This window comes from Colletotrichum tamarilloi (assembly GCF_030869305.1).
Source record: "Colletotrichum tamarilloi strain Tom-12 chromosome Unknown Scaffold_271.1, whole genome shotgun sequence".
Lineage (NCBI taxonomy): Eukaryota > Fungi > Ascomycota > Sordariomycetes > Glomerellales > Glomerellaceae > Colletotrichum > Colletotrichum tamarilloi.
Genome location: NW_026849654.1, coordinates 1,036 through 19,280, shown reverse-complemented (window position 1 = coordinate 19,280; position 18,245 = coordinate 1,036). Strand labels below are relative to the sequence as shown.

Below are 18,245 nucleotides of genomic sequence, written 5' to 3'. Positions count from 1 at the left end.
CGATCCCAATACGAAGTTCGCGAACATCAGGGATATCCATCGGGCTCAAATCGAAGCGGGTGAAAAGGAGGTTATCACGGCTGAATCCAGCGACTCTGAATGCCCTAGTGAGGCTGGCAGCTGTATTGTAGTGGGTGTGGTTGAGGATCAATAGTTAATAGTAATGAGGAGGTTGGGTTGTGATCCCATCGTTTTTGTGGTGCCAGAAACAGGGGGGTGCCAGGAAGTGGGTATGTTGACTTACATGTAGATTTGGATTTCGAGAGCTTCAACAGAAATCTTTGGAAATGTGGTTTTTTCTAATCTCAGACAACTTGATGAGATCACACAGGTCACTTTAATATGTTCAAACAACGACTTTTAGATCTAATTTGATCCTAGTTAAGTTGGCTAATAGAGTTGCGGGTTGGCCGATTACCTCCTGTGATAAGGTTAAGATAGCCCTTCCTCGACCCCTGAACCACAGCCAGTGGAATCAGACCGAAAGCTTCCACGTTCCTGAGGCCCCTGCCGACCAAAAACGGCTCTACGAGAAAGGGGATGCGGGATTTACGAAAACCCATGCTAGGCGCGCGGGGGAGACAGTTGTCGATATCAAAGCGTCACCGAGTCGACATTTACGATGCCTTCTCCGCCTCTAGAGGGCCTGGAGGGGGGAAGGGGTCATTTTAACCCGAAGGAGCAGAGTAGCAGTCGGATTGTCTCCATTCCGAATGCAAGAGGAACTCGTTTCTAGATCGACGCTTCATTTTAGGTGCTTATCATCAAGGCTTCCTTGGAGGGGCGGATAGACTAGTCAGCGTTGCTATGGCTCTTGGCAGGAGGTCGGACCATGATCCCCGCCACGGCGGGCAGCTTCGGCCTGACAGAGAGCAGCGGGCCATATGGGAGGAGCCGGATTCAGATCCGCAAAGAGAATACGAGTACATTTTCGGCTTTTGTCAAAAAGCCAAAATTATTGCTGGGCCAGGTTCAAGTACACAGTCAAGATGCTTAGAAGATCTAGGATTATTGTTCCGGTCATACTCGGTTGCTGACTGAACCTCTATGGAGAGCAGAAGTGTGACTTGTTCCATTGTATGACTACGAAGTCAGCAACTAGGAGATCTAGGTAACGCTTCATGAAAGGTATGATGTCAAATACAAGGTATGTTTTCTCAACCGGAGACCCAGATGATAGTTACACACCAGATATCGCCGGCCTTAGACGCCCGTCACCTGCTTTCCGTCTCATTTCACGTATCATTGTAATGACGTTCTGTTGTCAGACCAAGGTCCTTCGACTCTGAGCAAGCACGAGTCTCTGCCGAGTCATATTAGCGCAATAGCGTATCATTCTTCCAACACTGCCATCTTGTTAGCGAGGATATATCTCATTGTACCATCATGCAGAGCCTCCAACCGTGTTCGCCAAGCTACGTGCTCGTGCACCACCCCAGCAACAACCAGCCCAACATCGATACCACTCTCGAAATGAAAGGATCATGAGGAATGATACTTGTGCCAATGCTACCTACTCTGAGGCACACAAGGAAATATCAACCCACTCTCTTCGTCTGTGGGTCTTCGAGAGTTGCCGCTACCTTGCGCAATAACATCGGATCCACCACATTGGATGAGGGACATTGTAAACATTGCAAGATAATCGGCTCAGTGGCGATGTAACTGAAATGATATGTGTGTGTGCGCGATTTCTGCAGTTGATGCCATCACGTACATCGGCCATTGATTTCCTATCGCAGTCTTCAAGGCGAGTCTCTTGCAGAAAACTTGCATCAGTCACAAGGCATGCATCAGCTTCACGACCGGATTACCGGAAGGGGACTGGAAGATTTCTCTGTGTTCAAATCCTATCCGAATTCGGAGTGGAAGCTGAAGTGGTTCTGAGTCCTGAATCGGCAAGGTTCTTTGGTCTTTTCTTTTGCTTGATCTTGTCTCCTGATTCTTGTATAAGATCACCCGCTCCGTTTCATATCCAACAGAATCTCTTGCTCGACACACATTCCTAACCCGAATAATCTGACTTTCTAGTCACTGTTCTCCTTCTTCCTGCAACATGCGGTTCCAACTGACCGTGGCGCTCGTACAAGCAGCGCTCTCCGCCTGCCTCGTTCAAGCTCAAAACTCTTCATTCAGTGATACACACATCTCTCAAATTCCCGAAGCAGAAGTTGTAGCCCTAGCTCAAATTGTAGAAGATGACCCAGAGGATGTCTTCACTCTTCTCAAAGATTGGGAAAGCCCCGAGTATGCCTTGATTTACAAGGTGCCTCTGCCAATCCCTCCTGTCAAGGAACCTACCAAGTACGACCATCGGATATCTTTCTGTTTAGACGCTGTTTTCCTGACATATCTCACAGAAAGATCATCAACCCAGTCACTAACAAGGAGATCTGGTACTACGAGCTTGAGATCAAGCCTTTCAGTCAGGCGGTTTATCCCAACTTGCGCCCTGCAACTCTGGTGGGCTACGACGGCATCTCTCCGGGACCGACACTGATTATTCCTCGCGGAACGGAGTCTGTCGTCAGATTCATCAACAACGCTGCTGCCGAGAACTCGGTTCATCTGCACGGATCTTACTCTCGTGCCCCTTTCGATGGCTGGGCGGAAGATATCACCAACCCAGGAGAGTACAAAGATTACTACTATCCCAACCAACAGTCGGCGAGACTGTTGTGGTACCATGATCATGCAATGCATCTTGTAAGTCCTCCATATCATGATGAAAATGTAGGTATAAGCTCTAATTCGAACCCACAGACCGCTGAAAATGCCTATATGGGACAAGCCGGAGCCTATCTGATCACGGATGAGGCGGAGAACGCTCTTAACCTGCCTTCTGGATACGGCGTCTACGACATCCCTCTTGTTCTCTCTGCGAAGCAATACAACGATGATGGTACCTTGTTCTCAACCAAGGGTTAGACTGACAGTCTCTGGGGCGATCTGATTCACGTCAACGGCCAGCCCTGGCCGTTTCTTAATGTCGAGCCGCGAAAATACCGATTCCGTTTCTTGAACGCAGCGATTTCCCGCGCTTTTGCGCTATACCTTGTTAACTCCAATGCTGTGAACGGAAAGCTGCCATTCCAAGTTATCAGCTCCGACAATGGACTCTTGGGGAAGCCGGTGCAAGTCGCAGACCTTGTGAGTTCTACCCGTAGTATTTGAGTAAAGACGCAAACTTGCTGACTCTTATTTAGTATGTCTCACCAGCTGAGCGGTATGAAATTGTCATCGACTTCGCTCAATACGCTGGCCAGAGACTCGAAATCAGGAGTTTCCCCAAGGCTGGCGGCATCGGCGTCGAGGACGACTACTTGCATACCGACAAGGTAATGCAGTTTGTCGTTGGTACGACCTTATCCAGACCCGACACATCCACCGTTCCAGAGGTCCTTCGCACTGTTCCCTTCCCAACATCAACTGACAACGTTATCGATCACCATTTCCGATTCCATCGTACCAACGGCGAATGGCGCATCAATGGGGTAGGCTTCGCCGATGTGGAAAATCGTGTTCTCGCCAACGTCCCCAGAGGCAAGGTCGAGATTTGGGAGCTTGAGAACAGTTCAGATGGTTGGTCTCACCCCATTCACGTCCACCTTGTCGACTTCAAGGTCATCGCTAGAGACGGTGACCGCGGTGTGATGCCCTACGAAGCAGAGGGCTTGAAAGATGTTGTCTGGTTGGGCAGAGGCGAGTCTGTCCTTGTTGAGGCCCACTACGCCCCCTGGGACGGCGTTTACATGTTCCACTGCCATAATCTGATCCACGAGGACAGCGATATGATGGCCGCCTTCAACGTCACTGTTCTTCCAGAATTTGGATACAACGAGACCAAGTTCATTGATCCCATGGAAGCGCGCTGGAGAGCAAAGCCGTACCTCATGGCTGATCTTCGTACTCGAGCTGGGTCCTTCTCAGACTCGGCCATTGAGGAGGCAGTGCAGGCTATGGCCGCTACTGACCCGTACAGCAAGGTTGACGACGTTTACAAGAACCTCGATCAATACTGGGCATCGCATGTGAGTAAGTAAGGTGGATTTGAGGCGCCTATATGCGCATTGATTCTTTTACATTCCTGTTATTTCCCTTGGCCGGTAGCTTCTACGTTCTTTACTACTTCCACTTGTTCATCATTATCAACTTCCTGTAAATACGCAGACATTAGCATGATTTGCCTCACGTACTCATAAGCTTAGCAATCATTGATTATCCGGTAGTTATGACCATGAATTGGATCATGTTTGTATTCCATGGCGTGAACTCTCTTCTAGATGTAACTTTCGCTCGGGAAAGCGGTGTGCACAAGAGTGGCCTTCATTGCGTTTGCCTCACTGTCCTCATTACTGCAAAGTTTTAAACAGGAGAAGCTATTTGGCTATTGGCCTTGTTATGTGGATGCCATCAGATCAATGTGATTGAGACCGGAACTACCAGGCCTTCTGACGAGATTATGCTTCCGCCTAGTACAGGACGGGCGACAGTGTCACTATGAGAAATGGCCCGAACATCATTTTGATCAATGCGCAGATGTTGACAATGCTTCACTAGATTCTGCTCGACTACCGCAAAGTCAATGGGCAATCCCCCCACCGGTCCAGTTTGGACTTACACTGGTTGGGCATAGTGAACCGCCCCATCCTGAGACCGCCAGACCTTATTCTTTGACACGTATATACTTAGTACTTGATGGTCTAGATTCGCAGCACTAGAGACACTCTTGCCTGTTCCCATACAGATTTTTCCATGAAGATATCAAGCAGCCTAGAGCCTGAGTTGACTTGTTGATTCTAGTACGCGTAGAGATTGATTGCTTCATCTTGGGTGCTTCTGATCTTCCTATTGGCGCGTTTCAAGATGAATTTCATAGCCCATCCTGTTAAGACCACGCCTAGGGAGAAGGCGATGCTAGCGACCATGGCTCTACGAAAAAGGGGGCTGTCACTATCCGGCCATAGATAAGGGGTGTAGACAAAAGACAGATTGCCAAACGTATTGACAATGGCGATTGCGGCAGCTTTCTTTTCGTCAGTCTGACCGACCGTGGCTGATGTCCACGCGACTAAAGTAACGCGTTAGTTCATGCCCATCAAGTCAAGACGCCCGGGTCAAGCAAGTGACGATTACCATTAATATTGTTCACTCCATATGTAGCCGCCACAAACAGAACCATGGCAAAGTATCGTGCGCCGATGTTCATCGTACTTGTTGCTACCGCGAAGCCGACGATCGCGACTGCCTTGGAACCTGTAATGTGCCAGGTACGTTCGTTGAACCTTCCTGAGGACCACGAAACCAGAACTGACGTCGCTCCCCCGATTAGATATGGTGGACAAGTGAGTACCAGCGTTGTTGTGGTACTGAAGCCAAGTGACTTGACAGCTGTCGGCAAGTAGTTTTTGAAGTTATTTGCCGAGAGGTGAAGATTTCCCATGAGCGCAAAAACCCAGGTGCGATAATCTGTGACGGCTTCCCAGAGGCCAGACCAAATGCTGGTTCCCTGTCGTTTTTCTGTTGTGTCCTTTGCAACCCGCGAATGAGCCAACTCGCGTTCTTCTTGAGTGAGCCATTGGGTTTGGAGCGGGGCATTAGGAAGCACGAAAAAGGCCACCACGGCAACACCAACTGTATGGTAATACTGTCAGACTCTGGGCTCGGGTCATCTTCTGCATTGTTCAAGACAAAGTCTTACTTGTGACGACACCTTGAATCAAGAACAGCCATCTCCACCCAGCCATGCCATGCCGTCCGTCTAGACCAGCGAAGACGCCAGCGGCAATAAGACCGGAGAATGAGCTCGCAAGCAAGTTGCCTGTGTAAAATACAGCGAGTCGTGTTGCAACCTCTTTCCGTGTGTAGAACAAGCTCACGAGGTAGCAAGCGCCCGAGTAGAATGGTGCTTCAGTGAGGCCAAGCACCAGCCTTTCAACCGACGGACATCATCAGTCTTCGGGATCTGCGAGCAGGTACAAAAGATGTCCGACTTACCTGCACGCAAGCATTCCATGATAATCCTTGACAACACAAATGAGAGTTGACACAATAGCCCACGCCATCATCCAGCCGGACATGTAATATGCAGGCTTGACGCGCGTAACCAGCATGTTCGACGGAACTTGTCCTGTGATATAACTGCCTTGATATGTCAGCAATTTCCTGGTACAAACAATGTCTAGTAGATCACTTGTGATTGTGTGACTGACCCAACGAAGAAGACGCTGACGCAGGTGTTGTACTCGGATCCTTTCATGTTGAGATCGTTGTCCAGGTTATTGAGCTTGCCGTTCACAATTGCATTTCGGTCAAGGAAGTTCAAGAAGTACATCAACCATAAAATGGGCTGGGTGGAGACTTTTGGTTTAGCTTCATTTTCATCTCAGCAATTATTGGAAATGTAGGGATCGGCTTACCATGAGATAGGTGTCCAATTTCCGAACCAAAGCAATTTCTTTGGGATCAACTTTAGCAGTAGACCCAAACTTGTCAGGATGGGCTCGAAAGCCACCCTCTTTGGGACTTTCTTGGTGGTCAATATGATCGACGACTGCTTCATGGTCCTTGACCATATCGATGGTCATAAAATGTTGGTATGAAGACATAACTGGCTGTAGAGATTATTACTGAATCTAAAGTGACGCGAGTCTGCTTCATGCGCTGAGTTGAGATGAGAATAATTATTCGGAGCTGTGCAAAATATTGCCTCTTAAATAATCCACATAACATCCTATCGGATCTCTGGTCAAACCGGAAAAGGCATCCTCGGGGCCGGAAACTTGCGAAGCACCATCGAAGAGACAACGACAGTGACTAAATGTATGGCAAACTCCTTCACATTACCCACCAATAAACGCCTTTGCTTACTATGGCCGACTATGATCATCGATGCGGCAGTTTGTTCGCCGTGGTTGCTAGGCAAATCCGGGGTGCAGCCTCCCCGTGGGGTAGGCACCTAACATTTGCTTATGAATGCCTAACTACTTTAGCTACGTGTCGAGAATGTCAAGGGATGAGCGATACAACCCGACATTCGCGAAACCCCGATGTCCGTCTACAGCCGCAGGAATTGGCCCGTCCATAGCCCCGAGGCAATTAAGGATGTACCAATGAAAGGTAACACTAATGATGTAATGTTGAGTGAGTACATGATACATTACACCTCATACAAGTCAGGCGCTGGTCCTCGAGACTTCGATTGTCTAACGGTGTCATGCAAAAGCCGGGTATCACGTTGCTGACCTGCAATCGTCCGCACCTGATAGAAGACATCGTGTCTGACAAGTAAGATGGATAGGATGCTGTTACAGGGCACTGCTGCCCATCATTCAGTAACATGAAGGGGGATCATGGATGCTCTCGTCACCATGAGAACGTGTTTCCTGGTCATTTCAACTAATGCAAACATAAAGGGAGGCTGCATATGATGGCCTAGATGGAACCGGATAAAGGTTACTACTGGTGTACCGTAAGATTCAGTTGATGTCTACTTTCTCATGCTAGAAAAGGCAGTGACAAGTCCTAGAGTATCGAAGCTTTGTTCCTCGAATGATCGATACGTGACGTGGGCGGTGAGATGCTGGGACAAGTACATATCAGCTATAAATACGTCAACACGCTGCTATCTTCCTGCAACAGCGTATCTAGCAATCAACTCTGTCAAGTCATATACCGAATCTTGCATGCATCTGATTTTCGGTGAATTGCTTGTCATTGATCATCTTTTTCGCCTCAAGTTCAATCTTTTCCCAGATGGAACTCCTAGTCGTCTTGCTAGGACTTTTCCTGTGGGCTGGCGCCACGCCGGTTCCGGAGAAGATGGACTCCGTCTGGAATAAAGAAAACATTTGTCAAGATTGGGACTTTTCGACTGCGGAAGGTGTCGAAAAATTGTGGCAAGAAACTGCCGCGGGCTTTTCTCTTGATTTCTTCCTCGAAATAAGCCTGAGTAAGTCGACAATGCCGAGTCACAAACCTGTTGGCTCGCGTGCCTCATTCACTCCAACATTCAGAAGCTCATCCCATCACTACTACAGAAGACACAGGTGTGGCGTTCTCCCAAAATAAGGCAAACGAAGGCTGGACCACCAAGCTTGAACATAAAATACGAAGCAATGGTCGTCCTGGAGTCGGCGGCTGTTCGACAATCGGCGGCCAATGCAGCCCTTTTAGCGACTGGGACTGCGAGAGATACTATGATGAAACCAACAAGACTAGCTTTGGCACAAACTCATACTGGGTCTTCCAAGCCGTCATAGGGCTACACAGCAAGATTGACAAGATCAACGAAGAGATTACTCGACAAACCCTCGTGGAGAATTTAAAGATATCGCAGACGCTCAGTGAGTTCGACTCGCCGGACACGAAGGCTTCAAGTGTGTTCAAGTGGATTGCAGCCGCTGCATCGATGGGAGGCGGTCTCATGTCTTTGCCAGGAGCGGCAATGGTACCGGTATGTTCAGATACAACGTTCTCCAGCATTTTCAAATCTCACTACTTAAGTTTTACTGATTCCTCGCCAATGGACAGGGCCCTGCCGGATTCGTGACTGCAGGACTAGCTATCATTGGCAGCATCTCTTCTCAAATGGCCGATGCGGAATCGAAAGAGAATACAGAGGCGAATGATGTTGCAGTTGCCTTGGGGAATGCTTTTGAAAGCCTCACAAAAGGCCTCGAAGACATCCTTCGCGTCGCTACAGGTGGAGGGATTGATGACAATGAGTATAATGCTCTTCCTAGTCTTGGAAACAAGAGGGACAATTTCCTCAGCAAAGTTCCCGCTTTTCTGAACGGCGGTTGGCCATTACTTGCTGAGAACTCGCGCGAATTCGCAAGCTGGGTTGGCATCATCAGTGATAACCTCAAGATGAAAGTGGCAACTGAGGCCATGAAGGCTTCGAAACTACATCTGGTGGCAGACAGGCACAGAGACGCCGAAACCAGAGAAGGATGTGGAACCGACATAGGCCGTCAGTGGATGGAATTGAGGAACGGCGAAGAGTACTGTTTCTACCTAATGAGAGAATCGGCTGACACCTTTTGGTACGAGGCCGAGCCCAGGATCTACGAAGCGATGGAGAGGCACGGCATTGGGAATCGAGTACCATTCTACGCTGCTATTATTGACTGCGCCCTCAATGGGAATGGCGATGGCGTGGAGATTGGAGGTGGAATAGGAAAGATACCTCGATGCTACTTCGACCTCCCGGCAGTCTTTTACGACGAGAGCGGGAACTGCATGGATCCTACCAATGATGGCTGCAGTCCAGTAAAAACTTCACCACTCTCGTAGGGTCTCACAACCGGTGGCCGGCTCGAGCCTACAAGTGGGCTCTAGGCGCAACGTCAATCTGGAAGGGTGTGTTCTCACTCACCATCTTCCAGACACTACCTACGTCACGTAGTACTGTATCTTGATCACGTGATTGAGGAAGTAGCAACTGCGGAAGAGAATCAAACATTCGTTAATCGCTCTGAATCGACTTCAAAGGGCTCTCATACTTAACGTGATCTTGTCGAATCTCTTTTTACTGATTGTTGCAAACTAGTGGGGATGACTGGCTTCAGCACGCATGCCTAGGGGCTGGGCGGCGTCAACATTTACAGTTCATATAGTACTATAAGGTAAGTCTTGGATTTGCTAAGCTCCCAATCAGTGCTTCCCTTATTCTTACTGCTAGAAAACTGAAGCATGACCGAGAAGAACTTCCAAACAAACACGAAAAGACACAGAGTTGGGTTGCTTTGGGAACCTCGCGTTCTCTGTGACCCTGTCCGTTCCTGTGGCTCTGCGGGTCAGATGACAGAGTAGGTACTTATATTGACTAACGGACTGCAAGCCATGGTTTTCATATTCACATACGTCCCTCGCGTATTCGCTACATCAGAAAATCGTTTCTAGATTCTAGGAGGTGACTAGGATTTGGCGGTCGAATTGATGAGAATCTCGGCTATGGCTTTCGTCATGGCGACGGACTGAAGGCCCCAGGCGCAGGCCTGTGTGATGGCTCGGTACAAGTCAACTGCGGCGCAATAAGCATGAAAATCATTCGCATGTATTGCTATCAGCAACTGCCAAAAGTCCGTCTATAACCGGGGTTGGGGGCATGCGCGATCTTGGCCAAGGCGCATGGAAGTGCTTACAAGCATGGCCGGAGGAGAATCCCACCACTCAGATAATTCCCAAAGTATGCTGAGAGTGCAGTTCCGAAGTAGGTATTCTCATGAGAATTGCATACAACCCACATCACGTACGTGAGGCAACATACGCACCTAGCCCCTACGCGACGCACAATGCAGATTAGTTTCTGGTGACAAATCGGGAAACAAATCTACAGTTCAGTATTTCGGGCATTCGTTTGGTACCAGCCCATTAGTCGAAGATCCGCCACTACATACACTCTGATGACTGGCTGTCTCCCAGCCCTTCCTGCCTGCTGGTACCTGTACGTATTTAAGGTACATTGAGGTGCAGCAATTGCGGCTTTTCGGTCCCTCTTCATCGAGAACTTGAAGGTTTCCATCTAAAGCCAACACGGCACAGGCGCAGAAGTACGAAACAGTCACAGCCGCAAGCCTGGCACACTGAAAATCACAAGGGCACTAGCATCCTAGTTACACCTCATTGGTGGTAACTGATCGCCCGTAGACCACCGCCGGTTATAGACGCTTCGGAGCACCCGGACCCCGCACCCGGAAACCTAAGCAACTTGCATCAGCGGCCCGGAACGGAAGCGGAACGGAATTGTCGCGCGGATACGCTCAACGCCGATCAGGTCGCAGGGAGCCGGCGGTGCGAGATGATTGTTAGTACATAAGTCAAGTTGGTTCCACATCAAGTCGGGACTCTCTCTCTCATCACCGAATGGACTCCAAGCCAGTACGACATCCATCCTGTTTCTAACTGATGCACCTCTCTTTGGCTTCTTCATCATGGCAACTCAGACGACGACAGTGACCCAACTCAAGGTTTCCGCTCAGGATCGTCCTTTCTTCACCCTCGACGAGCTCATCAAGAGACGGGCACTCGAACTCGGTGATGCGCCCTTACTTGGGTACCCTAACGAGGGCCTTCTAGATTTCGAGGAGCACAGCGCTCGCGCCGTGGACCGGTATGTCGACGCCGCCGTGCAGAGGCTACAGCAGCTGGGTCTATCCTCCGTTGTAAGCCGTGCTACCTCTTCACTATTTCAGTCAAGCTTTCACTGACTTGTAACTTGATGAGGACTCAAATTCTGAGAAGGCCCCCGTGATAGGAATCCTCGCTCACTCCGGTTTGCATGTCGTCATCACGATTATGGCTCTTAGCCGGCTAGGATTCGCAGTGTTTCTTGTCTCGACGAGGCTTCAGAGCCCAGGAATCGCCCGCCTTTGTGAGTTGGCGGACTGCAGTGCCATGCTCACCACATCAAATTTCCACCCTGTTCTAGCCGAAGTTCAGCAGGAACGCGAGCTCGATGTTTTGCCATTGCTGTCTCACTCAGACTACTACGGCAAAGATGCCCCCGTGTTTTCCAGAACCTATGACCCGGAGCGAGAATCGAGGAAAATTGCCGCCATCATCCACTCCTCCGGTTCGACAGGCCTTCCGAAACCAATCTACCTAACTCACAAGAGCTGCATTGGGGCCTTTTCCGTTCACATGAATATGAGGGCCTTTATTGTATCCCCCTTATTTCACAGCCACGGATTTTACGAGACATTTCGCTCAATCTACTCAAAGAAGCCCATCTATTATGGTAACTACAATCTGCCTCTGACGAGACAGAATCTCATCCAGATGATCAACTACGTCAAGCCTGAAATCTTCCACGTGGTTCCCTATGTCGTGAAGTTACTAGCTGAAACAGACGAGGGTATCCAGGCGTTGGCAAGTGTGAAACTCGTTCTTTTTGGGGGAAGTAGCTGTCCAGATGACCTTGGCGACCGTCTGGTCAGTAACGGGGTCTATCTCGTCGGAAACTACGGATCGTAAGAGCAACCCTTGCCCACCCTAATTTCTTCAGCCTTGTAGGCACTCCCACTAACGAAGTGAAGAACTGAGGTAGGCAGGTTGATGAACTCCGTTCGTCCGCCAGGCGATAAAGCCTGGAATTATCTGCGTCCTCTCCCCTCCGCAAAGCCCTACGTTCTCATGGATGAGGTCTCTCCCGGGATCTACGAGTGTGTCTGCCTCGACGGCATCCCCTCGAAGTCGACATCGAACTCGGATTCGCCACCAAACTCATTTCGAACGCGTGATCTCTTCGTGAAACATGCCACACAACCCGACTGGTGGAAGTATGTCAGCAGACTCGACGACAGGTTCACTCTGATCAATGGCGAAAAGGTGCTCCCCATTCCCATCGAAGGGAGAATTCGCCAAGAGGAAATTGTCAAGGAGGCTATAGTCTTTGGCGAGCAGAGAAGTTATCCCGGTGCTCTAATCGTCAAGGCGGACAATGCTGCGAGCCTAACTGATGTGGAGTTCGTTGAAGCGATCTGGCCGGCAGTTGAAGCCGCGAATGCGAAAGCCGAGTCCTTCTCGCGCATACCTCGAGAGCTCATCATTGTGCTTCCATCGGAGACACAGTATCCCCGCACTGACAAGGGAACCTTTATTCGGGCGCCGTTCTATCAGCAATTTGAAAAAGAGATACAAATCGCCTATGACAGGTATGAGAACGAAGAAGAAGGAGGCAGGTTGTCTCTTGTGGGCCAAGAGCTAGAGATCTGGCTTTTGCAGCAATTCAAGAAGCAGTTGGGTATCGACTTACCATCTGCCGACGCAGATTTCTTCGCTTCTGGCGTTGATAGCCTCCATTGCATCCAGATGTGGAGTCTGATCAAGAGGGAAGTCGATTTGGGTGGTCGTCAAAGCTACCTGGGACAGAACGTTCTCTACGAATCTGGAAACATCCGAAAACTCTCTGAACATCTCGTTGCACTGAGAAACGGTCAAGCCGAAGCGGTACAAGATGAGCTACGAAAAATGCAGGATTTGGTAGCCAAGTACTCCTCCATCACACCGCACGTCGCTTGTACAGCCCCGAAACCTGAGAAGCATCTCGTGGTAAGTGACACTAGTTCCACCGCGACCTCAAGACATCACTGATATCGCCTTCACAGTTCCTCACTGGAGTGACAGGCGGCTTAGGAGCTCATCTTCTTGGCCAACTCGCTGCCCTCCCAACCGTATCCTCAGTTTGGGCAGCCGTCCGCGCACCCGACGATACCGCCGCAGCATCTCGCATCGCACACTCACTTACCTCGCGCGGCATATCTCTAAGCCCCCTCCAACAATCTAAAGTGGTGCCGTTATCCTGTGATCTAGGCCTCCCAGATTTCGGCCTCGGCGCCACCCGCATCGCCGACCTGAAGTCGAGGCTCACAATCGTAATTCACAGCGCCTGGGCCGTCAACTTCAACATCCCCGTGCAGAGCTTTGAAGACCAGCATATCAAGGCAGTACACAACCTCATCCAGCTGTGCCAGTCCGTCGAGACACCCAATCCCGCACGGTTCTTCTTCTGCTCATCCGTCTCCGCGTCAGGTGGGTCGCCTAGGCACGGTAATGTGCCGGAGGGACCGGTCCCGACGCCGGCATGGGCGCAGGGAACGGGCTATGCGCGGTCCAAGTGGGTGTCTGAGCATATCACGCGTAATGCGAATCTGAACGCCGGTGCGCCTGCAAGAGTTTTGAGGATCGGGCAGCTTGTGGGTGACAGTAAGGTCGGCGAGTGGAACACGACTGAGGGTATTCCATTGATGATTCAGACGGCTGTCACGCTTGGTTCCTTGCCGAATCTAGATGAGGTGAGTCTTACGCGAACAGTTTGGGGAAAGCGATGACTCTGATGTGGTATTAGGAGATGACATGGCTGCCCGTCGACCATGCCGCAGCGGCCATCTTGGAACTCGTCAATGCCGACGCGACCCCGCAACCGAGCGAGCGCGATACCGATCCCGACTTGGTGTACCACGTCCTTAACCCGACGCGCTTCCACTGGACCCGTGATATGCTTCCATCCCTATCCGAAGCTGGTCTGCAGTTTGAGATACTCCCGACTAATCAGTGGATGGACAAGTTGCGGCAGTCTAAACGGGACCCGAAGAAGAACCCGCCGATCAAGCTCCTGGATTGGTTTGAGAGCAAGTACGGACGTACGGCTTCTGCGAATAAGGGAGTCCTGGCATATTTAACGGCGGAAACTGAGAGGGACAGTCCAACGTTGAGAGAACTACCGGATGTCACGGATGTAAGGTTCATCACGACGTTGGTCGAGAGGCTAAAAGCTCGATGGGCGGCGGATGATAGTGCATGAGGGAGTGCGGGTATTTCTATTCCTTGTCTAAATTCTGGACCATCTCAGAAATCGAGAGCGTTGCCCATATTTGCCATCTAACAATCACCACAATTTGATCGGGTTGTGACTACTTCTTTCCTCATGCGGGAGCGTTCCAAGATGAACATAAATGAATTCATACTTGATAAACGTGTTTGCGCGCGAAAAGAACGAATGCCACTGCGCAATTGGCCCCCATCGTCACTCAAGGTTCCATGACCTTTGCCAGATTCACCCCAATGAGCCAGACACAAACTGAATCTAATGCACCGTGTCGCTTGCCATCACGAGGCCCAATTTCCCATTCTAAAATGTCATGAAATCAAAGCCGTAGCCCCCTCAAAATGCGCCATATCCCTAGAGTTTTGGTATCTACAAAGCCCATGTAGTATTTACAAAGCAGCAGCAGCGAGAGCGACGGCGCCGAGCATGCCGTAGTATGCGTTCGTCGGCCGTGCAGCGGCGGCGGGTGTAGCGGTGGCAGACGCGGCGGCGCTGCTGCTAGCGGTAGCGGCCGCGGTACCGAGGACGCCGGTTACGAGGTTCGATGCCGATGCGAGGTCGGATGCGGCCGGGTTGCTCTGAACTTCGGAGCAGATTGACGGTGCGATTTTTGCAGCCGCTATAAGAACTTTTGTTAGCCACCTATACAATGAATGGGACACGAGTTACAGGGTGTGCAACATACCGGCGATCTCTGTTGTGGAGCAGCCAGCAGTGAGCACGCAGGGTGTCAGGCTGGAGATGAGCTTGTCCTGGCTGGCGCACAAGCAGGTGAAGTCGGTCGCGGAGCAGCCAATGTTGCTGGCGGCGGTGCTGATGCAGCCTACGGCGCAGCTAGGGAGCTGGGCGATGAGGCTGGCCAGACCAGTTGAGCTGGAGGATGCGGCGGAGGTGGTGGCCGACTGGGCGGCGGCAAGGCCGGAGAGGAGTCCGAAAACGATGGCGTACTTCATGGTGACGGTGTTGAGTAGTTCTTCGCTGAAGAGGCTTTGGGATGTCAATCGAGTGATGAGCGAGATCTTTGGTGGCTGATCAGAGGTTCATAGGATGATCAGTATGTTTGTTCGAGGAGTCAAGAACGATGTTTGATCGTAGTGACAGACGAAATGAAGAACAATTAGAGGCCTGTAAAGAAAAGTGGCACTTTCAATATTGCTGCTGCAGGTATGAATCGTTTGTGAAAGACCAAGGGGTTGACTGAGAAGACACAGAAGCACAAGTGGAATCGATGGGAAAAGACGATTGATTTAATATACTGGAAACGATCATCTCTGGAGATGAACCTTGAGGAGCCACAAGGGAGGTCTAGACTCAAATCTTAACACAACCAAGAACCGAACGACGCTGCCCAGCAAGATACGAGACGTGCGCCAAGGGGCAGAAGAGAAGGATTCAATACGACGGGTTACTGCTGCTAGGCTCATATTCGGTACGCCGCGAGTACGAATAGTCAATCTCGGAGCCCTTGGCTGAAATTGAAGCTGTTTGGCTCCGTGCGATCAGCGGAGTTTACCAAGCAACTAAGAGAGCTCCGGTTTTCTTGCAACACTGCCTCGATGCCGCGCGGTCCATCCTTGGCGGCAATGAACAGCGTGTTTGTTCCATGGAGCAGCGTCGGCAATGGCCAGTTGCAGGTTGATGGCGGGATAATGCACGCCAGACTGGTTGGTCAGGTCAGCACCTGTTATGGTCTATTCTGTCTGTTGTAGATGCTCAACGAGCGAGACCGAGCAAGACGTCAAAGTTTGAAGGCGGCGATGGCGTAAGCTTTGTTGAGTTCGGACGAGGCTTCCTGTGGCGATTCAATGTTGTCTGTCCTGCATGACAGATTTCATCCAAACGCAGGCTGCAGCTCAAAGTCTAGATCTCAGGGTTCTAGATACGCGTTAGAACACCCCGTCTGTTCACCCAGGTCAACCAGGTCACTGCTCAACCCGCGGGAACCGGACGAACAGAGTGTGGAAGGGAAGAAAGAAAGAAAGGGGCTTCACTGCATCTCTTTGCCCCCGTTTCAACGTGATGTCATTCTTATTTTAGCGGTTCACCCCTGACATGACTCCGCCGGATTACTGCTTGGCAAGGGGTCCCTAGGCACGCGGTAGATGTTCAGGCGCTGGCTCACTCATCCCCAGTGAAGGAAGTGTAGCACTGACAGTTTGTCGCTCAGTGAGTTTCGACTGAGGGTCATTCATTGCCATCCCAGGCTCACTGAAATCTCACCCACCGTGCAGCCAATCTCATTCATTTTCACTGGACCGGAGAAATTCGGGCAGTGTTTGATTGGCATGAAACACCTAGCGGATCCCTTGTCAGCTGTCGTCTCAAGCGAGGGAACACAAGCTTTGGCACGTCGGCAGTCTTCAGATGGCAGTGCATCCTGATCTTCGTTTGAGAAAGGCTCACCCTGTATCCGTCCGTGTATGCACGCTGTAATGCATACACTGCGGCGCGGATGCTGCCGATTGTGTCAATCGCACGAGTCGGCGGAAGGAACTGCTAAAGTAGCTAGCTCACTCGCGGAGATCGTGTTTGCATGTGGAGTTGTCTATAAGATGAAATACCCCAGAGGAAGCTTCGCGGCTGGTGACTTAGCCTTGAAGTACAGCCCAGTACTTTGAAACCGTCTCATCCAGGAGGACTCCAGCAGGAACACTGCTGGCTGTAACGGAATGCTGCTACTCCGCTGCATCAGCTACCGGCACCGCACTCGGTTCCACGGCCGGCAGATTCGGAAGCGGACCCAATGCATCGCATCCCGCCTGCTCGCAAAGGAGTGTCATTGGGCCTCACAACGTCCGTTGTCATCAGCTGGCTCGAAACTTACCTGTTCATGCTCAGCACCTCGTTCGTTCGTGAGAGGGGCTAAACAATGGGCGGTGCTTTGCAAATGCTGAGAATCGTTTGCCCTTCCAGTCTGGCTCGGAATACCTCGCTCAAATATTTCCATCTCACGCATGTCCTATTACTCGTCTTTCAAACAGTCATTTCATTGGCCATTGACTCTCTTACCTCCCTAACTTTTGAGAGACCATGTTCCAGCTCAATGACTCTCTTCGTTCATACACAGCCTTCCTCGGCATTGCCTGGCAAGCCTGCTCACCCTGAAGCGTGAACCAAGTCAGCTCAAACGCACAGAAGATGGCAGGTGAGTGCCACAATAGTTTGTCGCTCAACACCCTAGCTATCTCAACTCTTCCCCTTCCTGCTACTAGTCTACCACTACTCTGGCGTTGGCCGGCATCGACTTCTTCTCGTCGCCCACTTGAATGGCCAAGAAGATCCTAGGGAATGGAGGCGGTGCAGCCAGGCTAGACGTGATGTCATTTCGCCTATGCATTCCCGACCGAATTTCAGCTTCTTTCGGTCATTGAACTCAGGTGAGAGTACGTGTGCTAAGACTCGGCTTTCGAGTGAGATATGCAAGAGCTATTTTCATGATCCCAAGCTTCACCCCAAGTGTACAAAGGTTTCATTCATAGTCAGGTGCCTAAAAAACTCACGTGTGAGATTAGGCAATTGAAGTCTTGGCCGACTTCATGTTCGCGATTGATGGGGCAGCCACGACGGAGGCCAGGTAATACTCCATACAAAGCATACAGTATGACTCAGCGAATAAATGTCTGCAAGCCTCTGAAGAACCCGGTCGGCAAAGCGTAGCGGTGCCGACGGCAAAAAACTCACGGTGCCGAGCTTTTCGGTGTCAGCGCCGGTTTTCAGGACCCACTCCGGGCGATACTGGCAACCGCCGGCACCGAAGGATTGGCTGCCGTGTATAGAGCATAACGGCGACTGGCGATACAAACTACAATTCTCCACCAGCAACATCTTCTTGATCAAGTTTTCTCTATAAAGGACAAGATTCTCCCAAGAGTATTTCTCAACAAACACTTTTACATCCCATGATCAAGGCATC

The 18,245-nt window shown here is 50.6% G+C and overlaps 5 protein-coding genes across 5 annotated transcripts; 3 read left to right on the top strand and 2 right to left on the bottom strand.

Moving 5' to 3' along the window:
- Positions 1-2,056: 2,056 nt before the first annotated feature.
- On the top strand, positions 2,057-4,043 carry CTAM01_16858 (multicopper oxidase; the record flags this gene model as incomplete). Its single annotated transcript, XM_060532850.1, has 5 exons — positions 2,057-2,304; positions 2,361-2,706; positions 2,764-2,871; positions 2,929-3,150; positions 3,207-4,043. The coding sequence occupies 5 exons, from the start codon at positions 2,057-2,059 to the stop codon at positions 4,041-4,043; spliced, it is 1,761 nt and encodes a 586-aa protein (XP_060372577.1).
- A 756-nt stretch (positions 4,044-4,799) lies between these two features.
- Positions 4,800-6,608, bottom strand: CTAM01_16857 (MFS transporter; the record flags this gene model as incomplete). The annotated part of the gene is made up of 6 exons (XM_060532849.1): positions 4,800-5,071; positions 5,137-5,634; positions 5,702-5,931; positions 5,998-6,141; positions 6,213-6,349; positions 6,420-6,608. 6 exons carry the CDS (start codon positions 6,606-6,608, stop codon positions 4,800-4,802), a joined length of 1,470 nt encoding a protein of 489 aa, XP_060372576.1.
- A 1,147-nt stretch (positions 6,609-7,755) lies between these two features.
- On the top strand, positions 7,756-9,297 carry CTAM01_16856 (uncharacterized protein; the record flags this gene model as incomplete). The annotated part of the gene is made up of 3 exons (XM_060532848.1): positions 7,756-7,951; positions 8,040-8,455; positions 8,533-9,297. The coding sequence occupies 3 exons, from the start codon at positions 7,756-7,758 to the stop codon at positions 9,295-9,297; spliced, it is 1,377 nt and encodes a 458-aa protein (XP_060372575.1).
- A 1,640-nt stretch (positions 9,298-10,937) lies between these two features.
- CTAM01_16855 (uncharacterized protein) lies at positions 10,938-14,308 on the top strand (the record flags this gene model as incomplete). Its single annotated transcript, XM_060532847.1, has 5 exons — positions 10,938-11,168; positions 11,230-11,975; positions 12,042-13,056; positions 13,113-13,799; positions 13,853-14,308. 5 exons carry the CDS (start codon positions 10,938-10,940, stop codon positions 14,306-14,308), a joined length of 3,135 nt encoding a protein of 1,044 aa, XP_060372574.1.
- A 413-nt stretch (positions 14,309-14,721) lies between these two features.
- CTAM01_16854 (uncharacterized protein) lies at positions 14,722-15,285 on the bottom strand (the record flags this gene model as incomplete). The annotated part of the gene is made up of 2 exons (XM_060532846.1): positions 14,722-14,951; positions 15,018-15,285. The coding sequence occupies 2 exons, from the start codon at positions 15,283-15,285 to the stop codon at positions 14,722-14,724; spliced, it is 498 nt and encodes a 165-aa protein (XP_060372573.1).
- Between the last annotated feature and the right edge of the window lie 2,960 nt (positions 15,286-18,245).